At 35.8% G+C, this 20,650-nt stretch overlaps 2 protein-coding genes across 4 annotated transcripts; one reads left to right on the forward strand and one right to left on the reverse strand.

Annotated features, from left to right (window-relative positions):
• Window positions 1-8: 8 nt before the first annotated feature.
• srpk1a (SRSF protein kinase 1a) lies at window positions 9-17,447 on the forward strand. Of its 3 annotated transcripts, XM_081349218.1 has the most exons (17): window positions 16-106; window positions 815-869; window positions 1,879-2,012; window positions 3,159-3,267; window positions 3,360-3,447; window positions 3,825-3,912; window positions 4,173-4,279; window positions 7,023-7,188; window positions 7,404-7,429; window positions 8,861-9,083; window positions 9,243-9,587; window positions 9,856-9,956; window positions 10,485-10,592; window positions 10,715-10,784; window positions 14,550-14,642; window positions 15,157-15,249; window positions 16,127-17,447. In XM_081349218.1, exons 1-17 carry the CDS (start codon window positions 94-96, stop codon window positions 16,309-16,311), a joined length of 2,004 nt encoding a protein of 667 aa, XP_081205344.1. In that variant the 5' UTR covers window positions 16-93; the 3' UTR covers window positions 16,312-17,447. The 3 variants fall into 3 exon arrangements, with proteins under 3 accessions (XP_081205345.1, XP_081205344.1, XP_081205346.1); XM_081349219.1 differs by lacking the exon at window positions 14,550-14,642 and having other exon boundaries at window positions 9-106; XM_081349220.1 differs by lacking the exon at window positions 15,157-15,249.
• A 1,465-nt stretch (window positions 17,448-18,912) lies between these two features.
• Window positions 18,913-19,988, reverse strand: lhfpl5b (LHFPL tetraspan subfamily member 5b; the record flags this gene model as incomplete). The annotated part of the gene is made up of 2 exons (XM_081348600.1): window positions 18,913-19,160; window positions 19,571-19,988. 2 exons carry the CDS (start codon window positions 19,986-19,988, stop codon window positions 18,913-18,915), a joined length of 666 nt encoding a protein of 221 aa, XP_081204726.1.
• Window positions 19,989-20,650: the final 662 nt, after the last annotated feature.

Genomic DNA, 20,650 nt, shown 5'->3' on the forward strand with positions numbered 1-20,650 from the left:
GTACGGACTGTGAACGCGCAGGAGTCAAGATGCGCGTGTCCGGGGGCGCGCGCATGCGCAGGGCCACCCAAGCCGCCGACTGAAGGGGCCAACATGGAGAGAAAAGGTAATCTCTTCCTTCACTTTCTCTGAATAATATTTGCCTTTTTTGAGCTATAACGTTTATGCATGAGGCAAGGCGACTAATTTACAATCTGACTCAAATTAGTAGTGCAATATTAAAGCATAAATGCGCATTTTGCCCGTCCTTTGGACGCATGGGTTGGTGTCTTTAGCGTTAGCATTTAGCCGCTCAGTCTGCAGCTGAAGTGAGCTGAATTTATTTTCATCACGCCTCAGAGGCATGTTTTATGGTTGGGTTGTATCGCCTTCACTTAAGCGATTTTACTTTTCTTTGGTTTTAGATAGACATTACGCGTATGGGTAGGCGCGTGCGCATATCAGCTGGATGAGAGTTGAAAGCTGTTTTTTTTTTTTTTTTGCTGTCGTGGAAACTTCAGGAATTTATTGCCTTCAGCCTTCAGTTTTTGCATCTTTGTTCCTACTGCTATTAAAACTGATAAAACATTCACGTTATTAAAGATCCACGTCTTGCGACTATTTAAAGTTCAGTTCCTGTCACAATGTAAACACCCACCCAGCTGTGTATTGTTTATGTGCATTACATAAGTTCAACATCAGCGGTCTTGTGTGTCTCCTGTATTATTGTCAGGCTATGTTTGGCTGTCATTGAGCTTTCTGAGTTTAATTGATTTTTATAAATGGTTTCATTGTCATCTAATGTTTTCTCATGTCATCTCATTTGTCACACCAGTTCTGGCACTTCAGGCGAGGAAGAAAAGGGCCAAAGCCAAGAAGTCGACCAAGAAGTGAGTTTTGTGCTGTGTGTACACTGGTTCATGCACAAGGAAAGTTATATATTCCATTAAGATATTAGGAACTATAAAATAGACCACAATTCTGTCCATAGAGACTTTATAAAAATCTTTATTATGTCCTAAAAGTTGCATAGTGTGCTCTTAAACCACAGTTTAGAAGTGTGATTACATGCACTACTTGTAGTATAGAATGAGTCATCCTGAGTTTGCTGACTTTGCTCTGATTATTTAGTCGTAATTGTTGAACCGTGTTCAAATGACAATAACGCTTAACATTTTGTCAGAATGAAGTCATCTTTTTGGCATGCGCAGTATCAAGATGCATTTTCTTTCACTTAAGTTTTTGTGATGATGTTGACATTGGTGTTATTCTTGCACAGGTTAAACCAAACATGGATAGATTCAGTCAGTGAAATGCTTCCTAACACTGGCAGACTTTTTACTAATATTGTATCAACATTATATGTAACAAAAGAGCTTATTCACTAGAAAACAAAACACTGGCTGTGTCCGCATGGTGCCTTTTGGATTTAGATTCAGATGACTGATCTTGGTTTAAAAATAAGAGTGTTTTTATCAAGGCAGGTTTTTTTTATATAATGTTTCTTGCAATACAGTGTTTTAAAGCAGCTTTACAATAGCAAACAGAAAACCCAACAACATCACAAAATTGTTTAATCAGGATTGAACAGTTTTAGTTATGATTACAATTTCTGTTTCACCAATAAAGCAGCTCTACAGAAGATTATATAGTTGCATTATTCAGGTGACTTCAGCTCAATGAATTTAGGTGTTTTTAGGTAATAAAATGTAGTTTTTATGCAGGTCCTTTTGATTGTAATGTATCAGAAATGTAAATCACATTCTGAAACGATTGTCTGGACATTTACACCATGTAAAATCAACATCAAAGAGTCTATAATGTAAGAGGACCGCCCTATATAGACTGTACAGTAATGCGTGTCCATTGACCTAAATAAAATGTCCTATCATCCCTCAGGCCAGCACATCCTCCACGCGGGGCATCACAACAGCAGCAGCCTCCTACAGAGACCCAGATACAAGCTGAGCCCGATGAGGAAATCCTAGGCTCTGATGATGAAGAGCAAGAAGATCCCAATGACTATTGCAAAGGTGGGAGACAAGGATTTATGCGTCCCATTTTGACTTCAGAAGTTACTGCTTGATTATTATAGATGAGACATGCTGAAATTACAGCGCAGTCCCAGAAAGTAAAAATAGACAAGTGTCAGCTACTTGTTTCACACTTGTTGTTTTTTCCTGTTGTATCTGTTGGCCAAACTCTTTCTTCCTAGTACTGCAACACATAACTACTGTAAACTGCAGAAGAAATGTACTGTAAATACAGGAATGTCATTATTCCTGTATATCTGTGTTTATGCCTGTATGGCGGGATGTTTCTGTTATCTATATTTGTGATATCTATTTTTTTTTTTTTTTTTTTTTTGTACTTAATACAAGATGGAAGTGATGAAATTATTTTTCACTTTATTATTTTATAATTTTTAGCTTTATTAATTATCTACTTATTTTAAAATGTCAATAGTCTGGTCAGGTTCTAGTTTCTATTTTTGGTCTAAGCATTCTGTAATTGGATTGCTCATAATCAATCCCGAACGAAATGACAATCAAAGCAGCTCTGAAGCGGCCTTCCCACTACTGGTTGCCTAGTAATATTTCTAAATGACATTCACAGATGTTATTCCATGTGGTAGACACCGAATCAGTTTTCTTGCAGCTAAAAACAACATTTTTTAAGGGAAAAGACTAAATATAAATGGAATCATTACATAAAATCCTTAATATAAGAGATGAATGACAAATAGTAAGTTCTCCATCTTGCCGCCGACAATCTCCACTACGGGATGTAGTGACGGATCACATGCGCTAGACTGATTTCACTCCTATTGGTTGTCGCTCCTGAAAGTCGCTCTTCATTTGCATGAAGTTAAACATATCTCAATTTTGTTGCCTTGCTGGACATGCCTACATCCTGTCGCCAACGGTCACTAGCCACGTTTCCATTACCCTTGAAATTGCGCAAATTGAAAATATTCAGGTTTTTCAGGCAGTTCAAAAAAGGAATATTTTGCAGAACTGCAATGGAAACACGGCTACTGTGTCGCCTGAAATCTCCAGCTCTCCGTTAAAACAAATGGGATCATGTCGTTTTGTCGCTGGCAGTGTGAATGCTGCTTAAAGGACAATTGATGAGCTTTCTAAATACCAGCTGAAGGATTACTTTTCTTCTTTGGTTAGGAGGCTATCACCATGTGAAAATAGGAGACCTATTCAATGGTAAATACCATGTGATCCGGAAGCTGGGATGGGGACATTTCTCCACTGTATGGCTGGCCTGGGACATCCAGTAAGAGCTTTGTCATTTCGAAGGACATAAGACACATTCGAATGTGCTGAAATCACATATGCATGACAGTATTTTTCTTTTTTCTTCCTCAGAGGGAAGCGGTTTGTTGCAATGAAGGTGGTAAAGAGTGCAGAGCATTACACTGAAACAGCTCTGGATGAAATAAAGCTACTCAGATCTGTAAGTATCCCGACAAACCACTGAAATGCTTTAAATAATCAAGAAAATAAAAAAAGAACGAAACAAAGATTAAAAAAAATATAGCCTGAATTTTTTTTTAATTTTTTTTATTATTTTATTTTAGGAAAGCATATTTAGATTTGTTACTAAACCAAGAACATCTATCTATCTATCTATCTATCTATCTATCTATCTATCTATCTATCTATCTATCTATCTATCTATCTATCTATCTATCTATCTATCTATCTATCTATCTATCTATCTATCTATCTATCTATCTATCTATCTATCTATCTATCTATCTATCTATCTATCTATCTATCTATCTATCTATCTATCTATCTATCTATCTATCATATATTTATTGTTTTTAGGTCAGAAATACAGACCCCGATGATCCAAACAGAGAGATGGTTGTGCAGCTACTGGATGACTTCAAGATCTCAGGGGTCAATGGGACTCGTATCCTTGAATATGAAGAATGTTGTGTGTGTAAGAGAGAGAGAAATGGGTCAAGAAGTCTTCAAGCAGGTGTCTCGTGCTATTTTAAGATACCCCAAATTCTTTTACAAGGGCACTTGTGAATGCTGACTTTGAAACAGTTAGCAGTTATGCTAAGAGAAGCTGTTCTGAGATCCTTTTATTTCAGGTAGAACTTATACATCTATTCCTAACAACAAGGTTCTGTTACAAAAGCGTTAGACCTTTACTTGACTTTTCAGATGTCTGCATGGTGTTCGAAGTTCTAGGGCACCACTTGCTTAAATGGATTATCAAGTCCAACTATCAAGGCTTACCTCTGCCTTGTGTCAAGAGCATCATTCGACAGGTAACACAGCATACCATTACACAGTCAGATCAGTGTTCACATAATTACGGTTTGACTAATTAGCTGCTGTCCTGGATATAGTGAATCAGTTACAGATAGGGTTTGAAATTAACTTTTTCACTCACCAGCCAATTTGGCTACTAAATTAAGTTACCAGGCCATTCAGAACTTCTCCTAGCCAAAACAAAAATATCGCAAATAAACCATAATTCCACTAGTCACTACTTAGATTTAAATATATTTATTATTAAATCTGATTCTGATTCATTGTATTGCTTTCAGCTTTATGACAGTCAATCTGTCATATTAAGATGTTTTCAGATAAAATAAAATGGAAATAAAAACAAAATTGTTCTCTCTTTGTGGGACTCTTTACACATTGTTTTGCTAATGTTTGAGGCTCCTTTTAGTGGAAGGGCTCTGATAGTGATGTCATGCAAAGTGATAGAACATCATTTATGAATTGGCTAGTGTGTGCATTACCCGCCACACTATATTTTTACCTGCATTTGGCTGGTTGACGGGTGTTAATTTCAAACTCTGGTTACAGATGAATTATTACTATTTACGCAGCTTTAGGGTTTTGGTTTTATTAAAAGTTAAGAATGATATACTAATGAAAATGTTTAGTTTCTCTTTTTGGATGAAGTAAAGGATAATGTACACTACTGTTCAAAAGTTTGTGGTCAGTAAGATTTTTGTTTTAAAGAAATTAATTATTTTATTCAGCAAGGATGCATTAAATTGATCAAAGTGGCATTAAAATCATTTATAATATTACGAAAGATTGCAATTTTGAATAAATGCTTCTCAATGCTTTTCATCAAAGAATACTGACATTTTTTTTAATCATATTTTCCACAAAAATATTAGGCAGCAAAACTGTTTTCAACATTGATAATAATAATTAATGTTTTGTGAGCACTAAAACCAGCATATTAGAATGATTTCGGAAGGATCATGTTACACTGAAGACTGGAGTAATGGCTTTTGAAAATTCAGCTTTGCCATCACATAAATAAATCATATTTTTTTTAATAAATATATATAATAAATATTGAACATAGAAAACAGTTATTTTAAATGGTAATAACATTTCACAGTGTTATTGTTTTTACTGTATTAATGGCATGGTGTTGCCCTCAGGCAACAAACTATCTTTTTGGACCTCACAACGCCCCTTTAATTTTTTTAATATATATTTTTTTTCATATATAATATCCCCTGACATGTCTGTTCAATGAAATGAGGGGCTGAAGTGGGTGTGACCTTTTGTTTGGGGGTGGAGCAGTCCTTTCATGAAGAAAAGCCACATGGTACAGTGCCACCAATTAGTAAGATAAATATCTCTTTTAACATGTTTAAGTTAAAATAACTTTAAATAAAAAAAAATATATGCATGTGCATCAGTATGTAAATAAGTATGTTTGATTGTTTAAAGATTTATTTTGTTTTTATTTATATACTAAAACTGTGTTTTTTTTTCTTCGTTGCCTCAGGGCAACACTGTGCAGTAGACCGCTTTTGTTCAGGCAATATCATAGGGTTAGGAGCACCATATGGTGCATTCAAGTTCTCCTGGGAAGTTTGTTTTTACAAGTTCGGAAAACTCAAAGAATGAGCGTTATGTGTCATAATTTATGTTTCATTATTATTGTTGTTGTTGTCGTTGTTATTAGTATTATTATTATTATACTGCCACAGAGAATGATGGGAAATGTAGTTTGGTCACTCATGCCTATCAGCTCATAAACTGGCTAAATGAGTAGTGTTTTCTGGCAAACTTTATCTCTCTTCTTCATTAACAGTACACATAATATGTACACAAACTAAATTGTACTGTCAAAATTCATAATTAAATTTATCATGATTGAAAACTATTTTCTTCCGCCATTGTTTCCCACTCGTAATTATGACTTTGTGGTGACGTTAATTACAATATTATAACTCGTAATTACAATCTTTCTGACATGACTTGAACGCATCAATAGTCAATGTTTTTGCGATCTACTGATACTTGCAGGAAATGGACACAAGAACATTTTATGGGTGAAAGGAACATGGTTAGGGTCATTCCTTCTGAGAGTGAGGACAGTGAGCTTGAGGAGAGTCAGGAAGAGTGGATCCCTGAATCAGGTTTGAGAGACAGTTAGGAGGTCAGGGGTCAGTCATCAAAGTAACGTGTGTGTGTGTGTGAGAGTATGTGTAGTGTTTGTTTGGTGTAAATGTTTATATGAATATGAACATTTATACATGAGGTGTTATGGGGTGTTAGTTGTAATTAGTAGTAGTAGTTTTTTTGTTGTTGTTTTATGTTTGTGATTGATGTTTGTCAAAATAAATCTTTTTCTAATGCACATATTGCTTGTTTTCCCTATTCCACCTATGTAGAAAACCTTTGAGTTTTAGTACCCTCGTAGCACATTAGCAACAAACCAATATCTGGTTTGGGGGGAGGGGGGCACATGATGATGTGCAGCCTTGATGAACATAAGAGACTTCTTTCAAAACCTTTAAAAAGTCTTACCGACCCCAAACTTTTAAATTGTATTGTTTCTCAATAAAAATCAGAAGCAATCAGAATCATCTGTTGTAGAAAGCCGTGAATAACCAATAATTATAATAAAAAAATTATATTTGTATTTATTCAGTGCTAGATTCCTTCAGTTTTGGCATTAAAATTGTGTTGTGTTGCTCAAGTATGTTTGTTTGAAAGAGTCTCTGTATTTTTGAAATCTCTCAGGTTCTTAAAGGTCTGGATTACCTGCACACCAAGTGTCAAATCATCCACACAGACATAAAGCCAGAGAACATTCTCATGAGTGTGGATGAGGTATATATCAGGCGGTTGGCTGCAGAGGCCACTGAGTGGCAGAAAGCAGGCGCTCCCCCTCCATCTGGGTCAGCAGGTACGGCACCTCTGGTCTCTGACACCCACACACACACACAGTGAATCACAAGGTTTCAAAGTTTTTGTTTAGGTAGATCACTTGTTCTCTTTAACATAACTTGTTGGTTTACTTTCTTACCCTCCAGCATACTGCACTTGTATGCACTGCACAATTGGTTTGCTTTGTAAACTGTCATTGTGTTACAATGTTTTGTGTTGGTCTTTGTCTTCCAGTGAGCACTGCCCCAGCACCTAAACAGGTATGGTATCCTTCTTTTGCATTTTCACGCTATGCATTTCATTTCAGAGAATGAAATGTTTTTTTTTTTTTGTAAATAATTTTAAAATATCACAAATAGAACCAGTCCAGTCAGTCTCACTCTTTCTGTAGTTCCCTGAAGTTGATTTGCAAAGGCAATAAAGACATTAATAATGCTACAAAAGATTTATATTTGTAATAAATGCTGTTCATAAAATAATCCAACAAAAAATATTAAGCGCCATAACATTGGTGATAATAAAAAGAAATGTTTCTTTAATACCAAGTCATCATATTAAAATGATTTCTGAAGGAACATGTGAGTAATGATGCTGAACATTCAGCTTTGCCATCACAGGATTTACTAAATTTGAGTTTCTAAAAGAAAAAAACAGTTTAAACACTATAAACATAGCCATAGGCTATTTTAGTTCCCCTCACTCCACAACAGATCTTTGTTTTTTACTTTTCTCGTGTTCCAATATTAATGTGCTTGGCATAACACCACAGTGTGGTCCTGCTGAGCGGCACAGATTGTACTATGGACTATTTAAATTGAGCAGTGTGACTTTTTATATGTTTGGTTGACTGTATTTTATTTTGATAATGAACAGGCTGTGATCTCAAGTTATGCTTGAGCTGATATGTTGTGTGTGCGTGTGCGTGAGGCGTCAAGTGATTACTTGAATTGTTTCCTTATAACAGTGGAAACATTCCAACGTCTAAACGTCATTTATAGTCATACAGATAAGAGAAAGACATCATTCGAAACTGTAAAGTAATAAATTACTTTGTGTACACTCACAATAAAAACAAAACCTTGTGCTTTTGTAAAATAAAGAAAATAAACAGAATGCCGCTTTTGCTGTATCGTTTTCCTTTCAGTGAACTTGTTTCTGGAGGTCATCACAAAAATGAACCGAAACTCGGCATGTGCTACTTGTCGCACAGTTTTTTCTTTTATTTCGTAAATCTGTTTACAAATATTTCACATATTTATCCCTCATATATATGATTTTATTCTGTTTGTCTCTGTTCACAAGCGCTGCTGGTGTGATGATGAATCCTCATGTTCTGTTGTGTATGCTGCTTTTTACACATGTAAAACTAAACCCCTGAAATTTTGTTATTTTTAATGGACTCTTATCCATTCTAATTTAATTCTAATTTCACATAATCTTGTCAGTAAGCAGTTTATGATTGGTTAACAAGTTTCTGCTGTCGGTTAGGAAAAAAAAAACATCCCTAGTTGACAGAGAACGTTTATATTGAGCGTTGTGAGCCCGCTGAACCTAAGCTATACCAGGTTGGGATTTCATGGTTTTGTCAGCTCTAAACCTACTCTGAAACTTCATGCAAAAGGCCGCTGGAGTGTTTTAGTTAATATGCTTTTGCTTTTTAGCATTAACATGATTACCCACATTTTCCTCAGGCACCGAAAATGTCGAAAAACAAGAAAAAGAAGCTAAAGAAGAAGCAGAAGCGTCAAGCGGAGCTCCTGGAGAAGTGCATTATGGACTTAGAGGAGATGGAGATTGGGCCTGAAGGCAGAGAGGAGGATGGGGAGGAGGATGACCCAGAATCCCCCAAATCCCCCACCTACGCCCCACTCCGACAGGCATCACTGCAGGATATTGCTACTGAGAACACAATAAGTTAGTTTCTATTTGAATGAACAATTTTGTTATATTTAATATGAGTTAATAAATAGTTAAGAGCTATAAGATCATTTTTGTGACTTTTGATTAAAAGTACAAATCAGCTGCCATTAGCACATCTCAGTTATGTTTCTATTTCTCTGAATCTCATAATAGTGGAGACCAGAGAGAGGCTAACATCAGATGCGTCACTTGAGCTCAACTGTAACGGCTGCATGCACTCCAGTCAAAGGCAACCTGAGGAGGACGATCAATGTGACCAGCAACATGGCCAACTTCTTCAGGACGACCATAATGCAAACACAGCCCCAGAGGACACAGTTCAAAGCATGTATGAGTACTGTAATGGGGCAGAGTCCCCAGAACTGGACCAGGCCAGCTATAGTAACGGCACCTCAGGACGAGAGCTGCTGGAGGAGGCAGAGCTTCCATCCGGGGAGCAAGATCAGCAAAAGACTAGAACCAGAGCCAGGGAACAGAACAAGGATAAGCTAAAGAATGGTCAGTGTATTTTCTAGTATTTTAGTGAGGATTTTCAGAGAATATATTATTGTTTTTTTTTTCTACTTTAGATGTCCCTCCTTACATGCTGGCAACTTTTTGTATTAAAGGGATAGTTCAAACCAAATTTTCTAATTGCCATTATTTACATACCCTCATGTCATTCCCAACCCAAAATGCTATTGTCAGGTAAACACAAAGTGAGTATTTTTGTCACACTACAATGATCACATGACTGTTGTTTGATTGGCTCTTTCTTCTCCTCCAGATAAGTTGTCAGCTGGAAGCCTATTGGTCAATCCACTGGATCCACTCAACTCTGACCAGATCAAGGTCAAGATTGCTGACCTTGGCAACGCCTGCTGGGTGGTAAGGCTCGTTAATAATCAGATGAAATCAATATTGTAGTCATTTATGTATAAAAACGCAAATATTGTATACATGTACAATTTATGTACTATAATATATAAATATAAAATCTCAAATAATGAAATGTACCATTTGGTGTCAGTACAGGGTTGTTTTTTAAAGCAATTATTACTTTAATTCAATAAGGGTGTGTTAAATTGATCAGAAAATGACAGTAAAAATATTTATGATTTCTATATTAAGCAGCACAACTATTTTCAATAAAGATAATAATAATATTTTTTGAACACCAAATCAGCATATTAAAATGATTTCTGAAAGATCATGTGACTCTGAAGATTGGAGTAATGGCTGCTGAAAATTTAAGCTTAGATCTTGGATCTTTTAGATTATTTAAGCAGTGCTGGTCTTGGTCTTGACTCAGTCTCGCCCTGCCTTGGTCTCGTCTTGGTCTCAACACACACTGGTCTTGGTCTCGGTTTAAGTGGTCTTGACTACAACACTAGTGTGAACCTTTCTGTCCATCAGCACAAGCACTTTACTGAAGACATTCAGACCCGACAGTACCGCTCCCTGGAGGTGCTGCTAGGATCCGGGTACAGCACACCCGCTGACGTATGGAGCACGGCCTGCATGGTGAGAAACTGCACATGGCCTTTCATCAGTCATACATCCACAGATACTCTGGTGAGCAAAGGCAAACCAATTTGACAACAATTCAGGCTTTGATGTTGGATTGTTTTTTTCTCTCTTTTCAGGCGTTTGAATTGGCCACTGGCGATTATTTGTTTGAGCCTCACTCTGGTGAAGATTACTCCAGAGATGAAGGTAATGCATTGCTTCTTTACATTCACGATTTGCTGTCTGAAATATTATCAAGAATTATGAATTAAATTTAATGACTTAAAATACATTTATTGAGGAAAGTTGGACAGTAATAAAAATGTATCTTGATTAAATACCTGTGCATGCTTACAATAAGACACTTGCCTAATGATTTCAGTTTTGATATGACTGGCAATATACTGCCTTAAAGTCATATCAATTTCTCGCTATGTAATGGAATTAAAATACCTAATTATTGATTTTGTTGTTTTCTTCTTTACTGAGATGTATTGACATTACAGTGCTTTAAGGGCTGTAATCCTGTGGTTATTTCCCTACTAACACACAGAGCCTGCTGTTAAAATGCATGAAAATGGCCTCTTCTTTAAACTTCCTCTTTATATTGACTTCCTCCTCCTCCACCTTTCGCCCACTACTTCTGCCTCTGTTATTGACCCATGTTTCTTTGTTCCTCCTGATCTTCTATTCTTAGTTTATACTCTTACTAAACTAAGACAGAAATATGCATATTTTGCATGCTTTAGAAATTGATTCAGTGTGGGAATAATTTGTGCACTTTAAACCTAATTTATTACCATTATCAGTAAAGCTTAGTCAGTTGTTTTTAGGGCATTCTGACATTTGTCATCTAATTGTGTTTGCACTGGGCTGTTTAAACACACCTTGTCAGTTATGTTAGTCATGATCAGAATTTGCATGTATTTAGCCACAATATGTTTTCTGCTTAAGGAATAATACATATAAGTAACGAGATATAGTAAGTACAGTAATACTCTACTTATTCTGATCAAGTGACATTTCAGGTTGATTGCAAAAGTGAATCATTTAATGGGCTACAGCATTTGATAGTTAATTGTGTATTGTGGTTTACTTACTGTATTTGTATACCTGCAAGGTATTTGGCAGAATCTTAACTTCTTACTCTTGTGGTAGACCATGTTGCACTTGAATCTGCTGATGTAATTTTCCTAAATATCAAGTGTGCAGAATTAGATCATACTTTGAACTACTTCCTGTTCCTTCCTAAATCACCTCTCTATTTCTGATAGGCTTAAAGAACATTGCCTCCTGTTTATATCTGTGTCTCATGGTTTTTCCAGTAACCGTTCCATCTCTTGCTCATTCTTGTTCTGTTTATGTACAACTGGAGGAGAGACACTTAGCTGTACTTCTGTGGTAGAGCAATGTTTTCATAGCTTTTATAAATTTATATTTAGTTTTATGATTTTCTTTTAGACGAGTAGTCTCGCATTGGATTTATATATTGTCCAATTACCTATGTGTGTATATATATATATATATATATATATATATATATATATATATATATATATATATATATATATATATATATATATATATATATATATATATATATATATATAATATGAAGAGTTCAGATGCAAAAGCCTCTAAGTGCCTTCTGAAATCTTCTTCTAGAATGATCATTTTTATCAAGCCTGTATATTTAAGTTCAGTAATTTCACTTAAATGGCAATGGAAATTACCTATTAATTGCCATTTAAGTGAAATTACTGAACTTAAATATACAAGCTTTATAAAAATGATCATTCTAGAAAAAAATTTCAGATGGCATTTAGAGGCTTTTGCATCTGAACTCTTCATATATATATATATATATATATATATATATATATATATATATATATATATATATATATATATATATATATATATATATATATACATATATATATATATATATATATATATATATATATATACATATATATATATATATATATATATATATATATATATATATATATATATATATATATATATATATATATATATATACACAGTGCTATGCATAAGTTTAGACACCCATGCTAAACTTGACTAAAAAGAGGAATAAAAAATTCTTTTGGAAATTGAACTTAATGCCTTAATTAAAAAAATTAGGAAAAATCCAACCTTTAAGGACACCAATTTTCTTTGTGAATGAATAATGTATCGTAAATAAATAAATGTTCTTCCTTAAAATACAGGGTGCATAAGTTTGGACACCCCTATGTTAAATTCCCATAGAGGCAGGCAGATTTTTATTTTTAAAGGCCAGTTACTTCATGGATCCAGGATACTATGCATCCTAATAAAGTTCCCTTGGCCTTTGGAATTAAAATAGCCCCACATCATCACATAGCCTTCACCATACCTAGAGATTGGCATGGTTTTATTTCAGTTAGCCTAATAGCTGGTTTGATTTGCATTGAGAGATGATCTTATGGAAAGTACTCCATGCCAATCTCTAGGTATGGTGAAGGCTATATGATGATGTGGGGCTATTTTAATTCCAAAGGCCAAGGGAACTTTATCAGGATGCATAGTATCCTGGATCTATGAAGTAACTGGCCTTTAAAAATAAAAATCTGCCTGCCTCTATGGGAATTTAACATAGGGGTGCCCGAACTTATGCACCCTGTATTTTAAGGAAGAACATTTATTTATTTACGATACATTATTCATTCACAAAGAAAATTGGTGTCCTTAAAGGTTGGATTTTTCCTAATTTTTTAATTAAGGCATTAAGTTCAATTTCCAAAAGATGATTTTTTATTCCTCTTTTTAGTCAACTTTAGCATGGGTGTCTAAACTTATGCATAGCACTGTGTATATATATATATATATATAGTTTCACTAATAAGTAATATTTTTTTTTTATTGTGCATAGGCTACATATTTCCCCTATTTTTACATTTACATTAACCTGATGAGGATTTATCTAGAATTTATTAATGAGCCATTATCTTGTAATAATAATAATTAAACCAATAATATTTAAATATAACCTTGAGCAATTATCAATTAATATCAATCCATACTCTAAAATGTTGTGATGCTTAAACTTTTACTTTTTGTTTTTAGCGTTTTATATTTTATTTAGACAAAATAGTGTAGAATTTTAATATTAACCATTTATCTATATTTATTTAGCTTAACATGTAAATAATGATTGGCTTATCGGCATTGACCTGAATTTTAATATTTAAAGGAACATGCCGACTTTTTGGGACTTAAGCTTATTCACTGTATCCCCCAGAGTTAGATAAGTCCATATACATACCCTTTTCATCTCCGTGCGTGCCGTAACTCTGTCTGACGCACCCACCACTAGCCTAGATGATCAGATGGCTGTCTCATGTGACCTTGTTATTTGTACACGCTGTGACTGTACAAATCACAACATGTAAATAGGAAAATGTTGGCGTTATTTTGTCACTTATTGGGAGCAGTATGCTAGGTGGAGCCATTTACCTCCAGTCTTTGTGCTAAGCTAGGCTAGCGGTGTGTGCGTCAGACAGAGTTACGGCATGCACAGAGATGAAAAGGGTATGTTTGGACTTATCTAACTCTGGGGGATACGGTGAATAAGATAAAGTCCCAAAAAGTCGGCGTGTTCCTTTAAAATTCCCTTTAGGAAGAGTGTGTCTGAAGTTTAGTGTTCATAATGCAAAAATATTTGATGCCAAAATGCCATCAGAATCAAGTATTCCAGAGATCCATGTAACAAATATTTCTATTGTAGTTGGAGACACTGATGTTAGACACCGTGTTTGGCTTGTAATCTGTCATTCTGATCCACTGTCATTTGCCTTGAGTTTCTTTGTCCTTTTTCTTTTTTTGGATCCTGTCCATGTTCTTTCTGCTTGTCCCCATTCCATGTTCATGTTCTCTTTCTGTCTCTGTCTTCCCTCCCTCTCTCTCTCTCTCTCTCTCTCTCAGACCACCTTGCTCTGATTATTGAGCTTTTGGGGCATATCCCCCGTCACTATGCTCTGAGCGGGAAATTTTCACAGGAATATTTCAGCCGGAAAGGTACGCCTGTCAGTCAGGTAGAGCCCTGCCCTGAGGGAGAGGTTTGAAGGGAAGACAGGAGATTCCAGCAGCTTCATTGACAGCACAGCCTTGTGTCACACCTAGTTTTCTGAAGGTTTGGCTAAAAGTCTTCCTCAGCACATGTCCAGTAGTCCTCAAGGAGGCTCTTCTTAGAAGTGAGCCCTCAGCACAACAGATGAACTGTTGTAGCTTCAAAGCCACAGAAGTGTGGCATGACTTCGCTTGAAGCTCTACCAGAGGCAGCTGAAGCCACAAAACAGACAAGTCCAATTCTTCTTACAATCTTTAATCTGGAAGTTCTTCAATGTGTGTGTGACCGCTATCTGTGCCGTCAGGACATGGCTGAGTCTCTTTGCCTTCCCTCTCATCTCCCTTCTCTCAGGATGGGTGAATGACTGTATTAACACTCTCTGATCAAGTTGTCCATTGTTTCGTCCTCCCCTCCACCTCACCACCCCCCTCCCTGCTCGACACACTCTGTGTGTGATGGTAGACCACATTGCTTTGATCATTGAACTGCTGGGGGCCGTCCCACGCAAACTCGTATTGACCGGAAAATATTCCAAGGAGTTTTTCGGCAAGAAAGGTAACACGGTCATTATGAATAACTTTTATATCTAGTCATGATGCTTTCACTTCAGATTATTAACTTGCATTGCAAACTAAAATGTGTATGTAATGTATGCTACTGTTAAAGTTTTGGAGTCAGTAAAACTTATATATAATGAAAACTTATGCTCACCAAGGCTGCATTTTATTTTTTTTAATTTTTTATTTATTTTTTTAAATGTAATTTATTCTTGTGAATTTTCAGCATCCATTCCATGTTACATGACCCTCCAGAAATCATTCTAATATGCTGATTTGGTGCTCAAGATCAATTCTGAAAACGTATATTTGATTCCAGTTTTTGGAAACCATTATACCTGATTTTCCTGATTATTGGATGAATAAAAAGTTCAAGAGAACCTAAATTGATCAGAAGATTTCTATTTAATAATGGTCCTTGCTGAATAAAAAATATAACCAAATCTTAGTGACCCCAGACTTTTCAACAGTACTTTTCATCTCTTTCTAAACAAAGCTTCATGAATTATTTATTTTGTGTATTTGGATTTAGATACATTTTACAGACAGCATGTAATCGAAGTTTGAATTTAATGCGCATTCCTGTTCTTTTTTTGTGCAATTCATCATTGCACAATATTCCAGAAAAAGTCTTTGCAATGAAAATGTATTAACTTGCTCTGCCTCCTAATGTCACCTACTTTTAACATTCTTTCTTGTTGAATATATTTTCACTTTGAAGTGCATCACATTATCAATTTAAAATGGTTTAATTTTGATTTTATGGAACAACATGTTTATTAATGATAAACGTTACGAGACGTAAAAAAAACAATGTATAGGGGTAAACTGCATGGAATGGGAAGCCCGGACTCTTAATTGTGTGCTTTCTGTAGGTGACCTGAAGCACATCACTAAACTGAAGCCGTGGGGTTTGCTGGAGGTTCTGATGGATAAATACGAGTGGCCTCGTGAGGAGGCCGAGACCTTCGCTGATTTCCTGCTTCCTATGCTGGAGCTCCTGCCAGAGAAAAGAGCCACTGCTGCCGACTGTCTGCGACACGCTTGGCTTGCCCTCTAGTGGCCTCTTCACCTCACTGCACATACTCCAGGCACTCTCCCTAAACTCAAGAGACTGCAACAGATCACTTTCCAGTTTATAGAGCATATCGGCATACTTATTTTTCTTCGGTTAATCTGAGTGATTTCTTTTGCTGGGTTCGCCAGAGGAATAGTAAACCTGTCTTTGTTCTAGCCGTTTTTTTTCCTGCTCTTTCAGACTTAAGATATTTTGTGTGAGGGTCACACCTGCTGTGATCTTTTCTACCTTTCCTTTTATCTTGGCAAAGGATGAAATGTAGACCTATGAAATGCCTGTTTAGGTACCTGGGGAATTTTCAGTTTTAAGTTATAAAATATTGAGATAAGGGTCTGTTTTTTTTGCCGTGCTTACCTGAGATGCAGTCCACTCCTCCAGAGTGCGGACAGCTCGGACTGCAGTGCGAGGCACAAGAGATCGTTTTGTTACTTGTAGTGAAAAAAGAAAAAGTGGTTTCTGGAAAGGGAATTATTTGGTTTACCTTTTTGACTGTTGACTGTAGAGTATAAATTAAGATATTCTGTCCTGCGTCAAGACTCGCCACACTTCTGTGTTTCTCTCTCAACTATACAAGTGTCTTTTGTGTGTGTTTATTAATTCAGTAGGTTTTGATCTCGTCTGTCTCAGATTAGATTTTTAAGAGCTGAAGTCTTCTCATGGTCAATACATTTTGTGTACAAGAAGCTTCCACATAAAGTGAGTAACTGTCAAAGGGCCACCAAAAAATTATATTTGTGGAAAAAAAAAAAGAAGAAACATTTATTGTCTGAGTGTGTGTTGTACGTATGTGTTTATGTGTGCGCGCATGTGCATGCGTGTGTGTCTGTATATATGTGTACCAAAGAGTTTGCCTTGATCTGTATATTACAGCCATGTACAGTTTTTAAAAAGAAAATCCAACTATTGCATCTAAGCTAAGATTATTTAGCTGGATAGAAGTGTTTTAATAAAGCATTTGAAAGATGGGTGTACCTGTTTGTCTGTCTTGCTGTTCTCAAAAAAATAAAAAATAATTAATGCTATAAAATGCAGGTTACCTTTCACTGTAATTGTCACCAACCTTTTGGGTGGATATTTGTGCAAAACAATAAAAAAGAGGAAAATGAAAAGAGTGCTGGAAAACAAATGCACGTGCCTGATTTGATTTCATTTTAGAACATTTAATACATCATATAAACCAGGAACATTCAATCTGGGATGCTGGGGGTTAAAGAAAATGGTACTTTTCAGACAATTTTACTTGATAACCTTTTTATTCTGCTCTCTAAAGACTGAAAAAAAAAAGAATCTTTATTGTGATCATATTTACAGCTATAGCTAAAATGTGTATTTATTTACGGAAGTCTGTAAATTTTGGCGCTCTAGCATGTAAAGGGTTAGTTCACCCAAAAATGAAAATTCTGTCAGTAATTACTCACCCTCATGTTGTTCCAACCCCGTAAGACTTTCGTTCATCTTCGGAACACAAATTAAGATATTTTTGATGAAATCTGAGAGCTGGATCACTCCCCATAGGCTTCTATGGGATCGAAACTTGCCGGCCCAGAAAAGTTACTAAAGACATCGTTAAAATAGTCCAAATGACTACAGTGGCTCAACCATAGGTTTATCAAGCGACGAGATTACTTTTTGTGCGCAAAAAAATAAATAAAAAAATAACGACTTTATTCAACTATTAATTTTCTTCTGTGTGGGCCTTAGTGAATTCACATAGTGTAACAGCGCAGCGCTTCTGTGTTGTACGTCACCACGTAGGCTCACGCATCACACACATGACCAGCGTCGGCCAACCCATCATACATTTAAAACAATAATATCTTAGTCTAAAACTAAGATAATGTTGACAAACTATATATCATTTTAAAGCACGATCTAGTTTTCATATTTGGTGTCATATTTGGTGATTGTCAATGACACAGGAACAGTAATCTAAAATGTTTTGACAATCACAATACACTTATTGTGATGCAATATTTTTTTTTACATCCCCCCAAATGTTCTTGCAGATTTAAAGTAAAACATGTTTTGTAAAATATATATTTTATATAAAATAAAAATAATTAGCCTATATTTTGACATTTTCATAAACCTAAACTACTATAAGTTTCACAATATGTGTCTCCTTTAAAAACAGACCAAACTTAAGTCTGTGCCCCAAAGTATTCAATATTTATAACAGTTTAAAGTGGAAATGTCATTTTGGGGTCTAAGACTGACAGTCATGTCATTTTTTTAAAAAAAAATTCAAAGCTGCTTTAGAACAATACTATTTATTATGAAAGGTGCTATGCATATACATACATTTGAATTCAATTGAAACTGTTTCTTTTCAGGTTAATAGATTTTATGATTTTGTTTTGCTTTAGTACGAATTGTCCAGTTCCATGTCCACTGCAGATCTCCTGTTGGGTTTAGGTTTTTACCTACAAACAAATGGAAACATTGTCATAACTAAAATTATGCATTTTGTATTGTATTTCTACAGATAGCATCCTAAATACAGTCGAGGATAAATATTTAGTAAATAATTCTAATTAATCTCAAAAATCAATTCCTTATTGATTAATCATTCCTTCTCTTACCTCATCCGTTGTTTGCTCCCTCCACCTCGAAGTCGTCTGGCAGCAGTTTGTCTTGCCGGTTGCCCAGAGTGAACGCAAGCAGTGCCAGTAACACTGAGTCCAGGATGCTGATAATGCCTAGAATATAAGCCCAGCGAATGGTGCAGTTTCCCAGTGTGTACTTGCCCGTCCGCTCGCCACACATTCGCTTTACCTCCGGAGCATCCCAACCGTCCGGATAAATCATACAACCCATCACCATCAGCACAGCTACAGCATCAAGTGCAAAGGTTAAAAAAAAAAATCAATAAATTTTCTTCTAGAATGATAATTTTTATCAAGCTTGTATGTTTATGTTCAGTTATTTCACTTTAATGGCAATGAAAATTACCTATTAATTGTCATTAAAGTGAAATTACTGAACCTAAATATACGAGGTTCAAGCAGGTGAGTAAATGATGACAGAATTTTCATTTTTGAGTGAACTATCCCTTTAAGACAGTACATGTCATTGAATGACTTTGCATGTATCTCTCACAGGGAATATGGCGTCTACCCTAAATAAATCTATTAATAAACATTATTTCATCTTTTTTTGTTTGTTTGTTTAATGCATTTTTAAAGCAGTATTACTGTATTTATACTTATTAGCGAGTCCAAGTGGAAAACTATTTGCCCACCTGAAGATGTTTGCATCCATGCGCATATCTTGTACACACTTGCGGAGTTGCAGAAGAAGAAAAGACCCAAGCACACGATGGTTCCTACGATAAGGAGCATTGAGGTGCCAACAAAAAACATAGCAGTCCTGAAAGCCCCAGAGGGGATCGAGGCAAAATCAAACACGCTTCCTTTACAGACCAATTCGGAGGTGATGGGGTTGCCAATACAGTAGTGAAAAAGCCCAAAGTATCCAGCCTGCGGGGTGTTAACACTGTCACCAATCCAATAGGGCTGAATGAAGACCACCACAGTAATGATGGCGAAGCATAAGGTGAAAACAGCCCACAGGACGCCGATGGCTCTGGCATTTCTCACATAATTGGTGTGGTAGATTTTGGCAGCCTCTTGGGCTGGAAGCATCTTCTCATTCGCCATTATTAGATCGATTTACGTTGATCTAGCGAGGTTAGAAATCTGGAGATATTTTTCAAGAAGAAAACCAGACTAGATGAGAATCTATTTCAGGATCCAGTAGCACTGACAGCTTCTATCATTCTGTAGCCTATAAGTCCAAAGGCTGCTGAGAACAGTATCAGAAACAAAATTGTTGCCAACAAAGGTGTCAGTTTTTAAATTATTAATGGTAAATTCAGTCGAGGAATAAGGTGACGACAATAACCTGTTCTCTTGCTGTAATCAGATATGTTTGTTTTGTTACTTAACAGTAAAAGAATAGCTATTGTGTTCTAGGCCCAACTTGAACTCTTTATCTTTTGTACAAAGCTGCACTCAACACACCTTGCCAAATCAACGCAACACAACTTTGTGTCTGCCAGATTGACAGCTTTATCATACTAAAATAAAGTTTTACTCAGATTTATTTATTTATTTTTTGCCGAAATTATGCAGTCAGTTTGTTCAGTGTTCCTTGACACCAATTATAAGCATCACGTTGAGGGCTCTTTTATTAATATCTCTGTTCTTGATGTCACTCCCAATCCTATAAGGGCCTTATTATCAATTATTTTCAGGATTATTTGATGCATAGAATGTATAACACATATATCATTATAGATGTCTTTATTGTCACTTTGGAT

This window comes from Scardinius erythrophthalmus (genome assembly GCF_964197995.2).
Source record: "Scardinius erythrophthalmus genome assembly, chromosome: 20".
Lineage (NCBI taxonomy): Eukaryota > Metazoa > Chordata > Actinopteri > Cypriniformes > Leuciscidae > Scardinius > Scardinius erythrophthalmus.

What these genes read in the sequence shown, in the direction of transcription:
- srpk1a (XM_081349218.1), top strand. An exon ending in TCAAGAGCATCATTCGACAG is followed by an intron (nt 4,280 to 7,022) that starts GTAACACAGCAT and finishes GAAATCTCTCAG; the next exon opens with GTTCTTAAAGGTCTGGATTA. An exon ending in AGATTACTCCAGAGATGAAG is followed by an intron (nt 10,785 to 14,549) that starts GTAATGCATTGC and finishes TCTCTCTCTCAG; the next exon opens with ACCACCTTGCTCTGATTATT.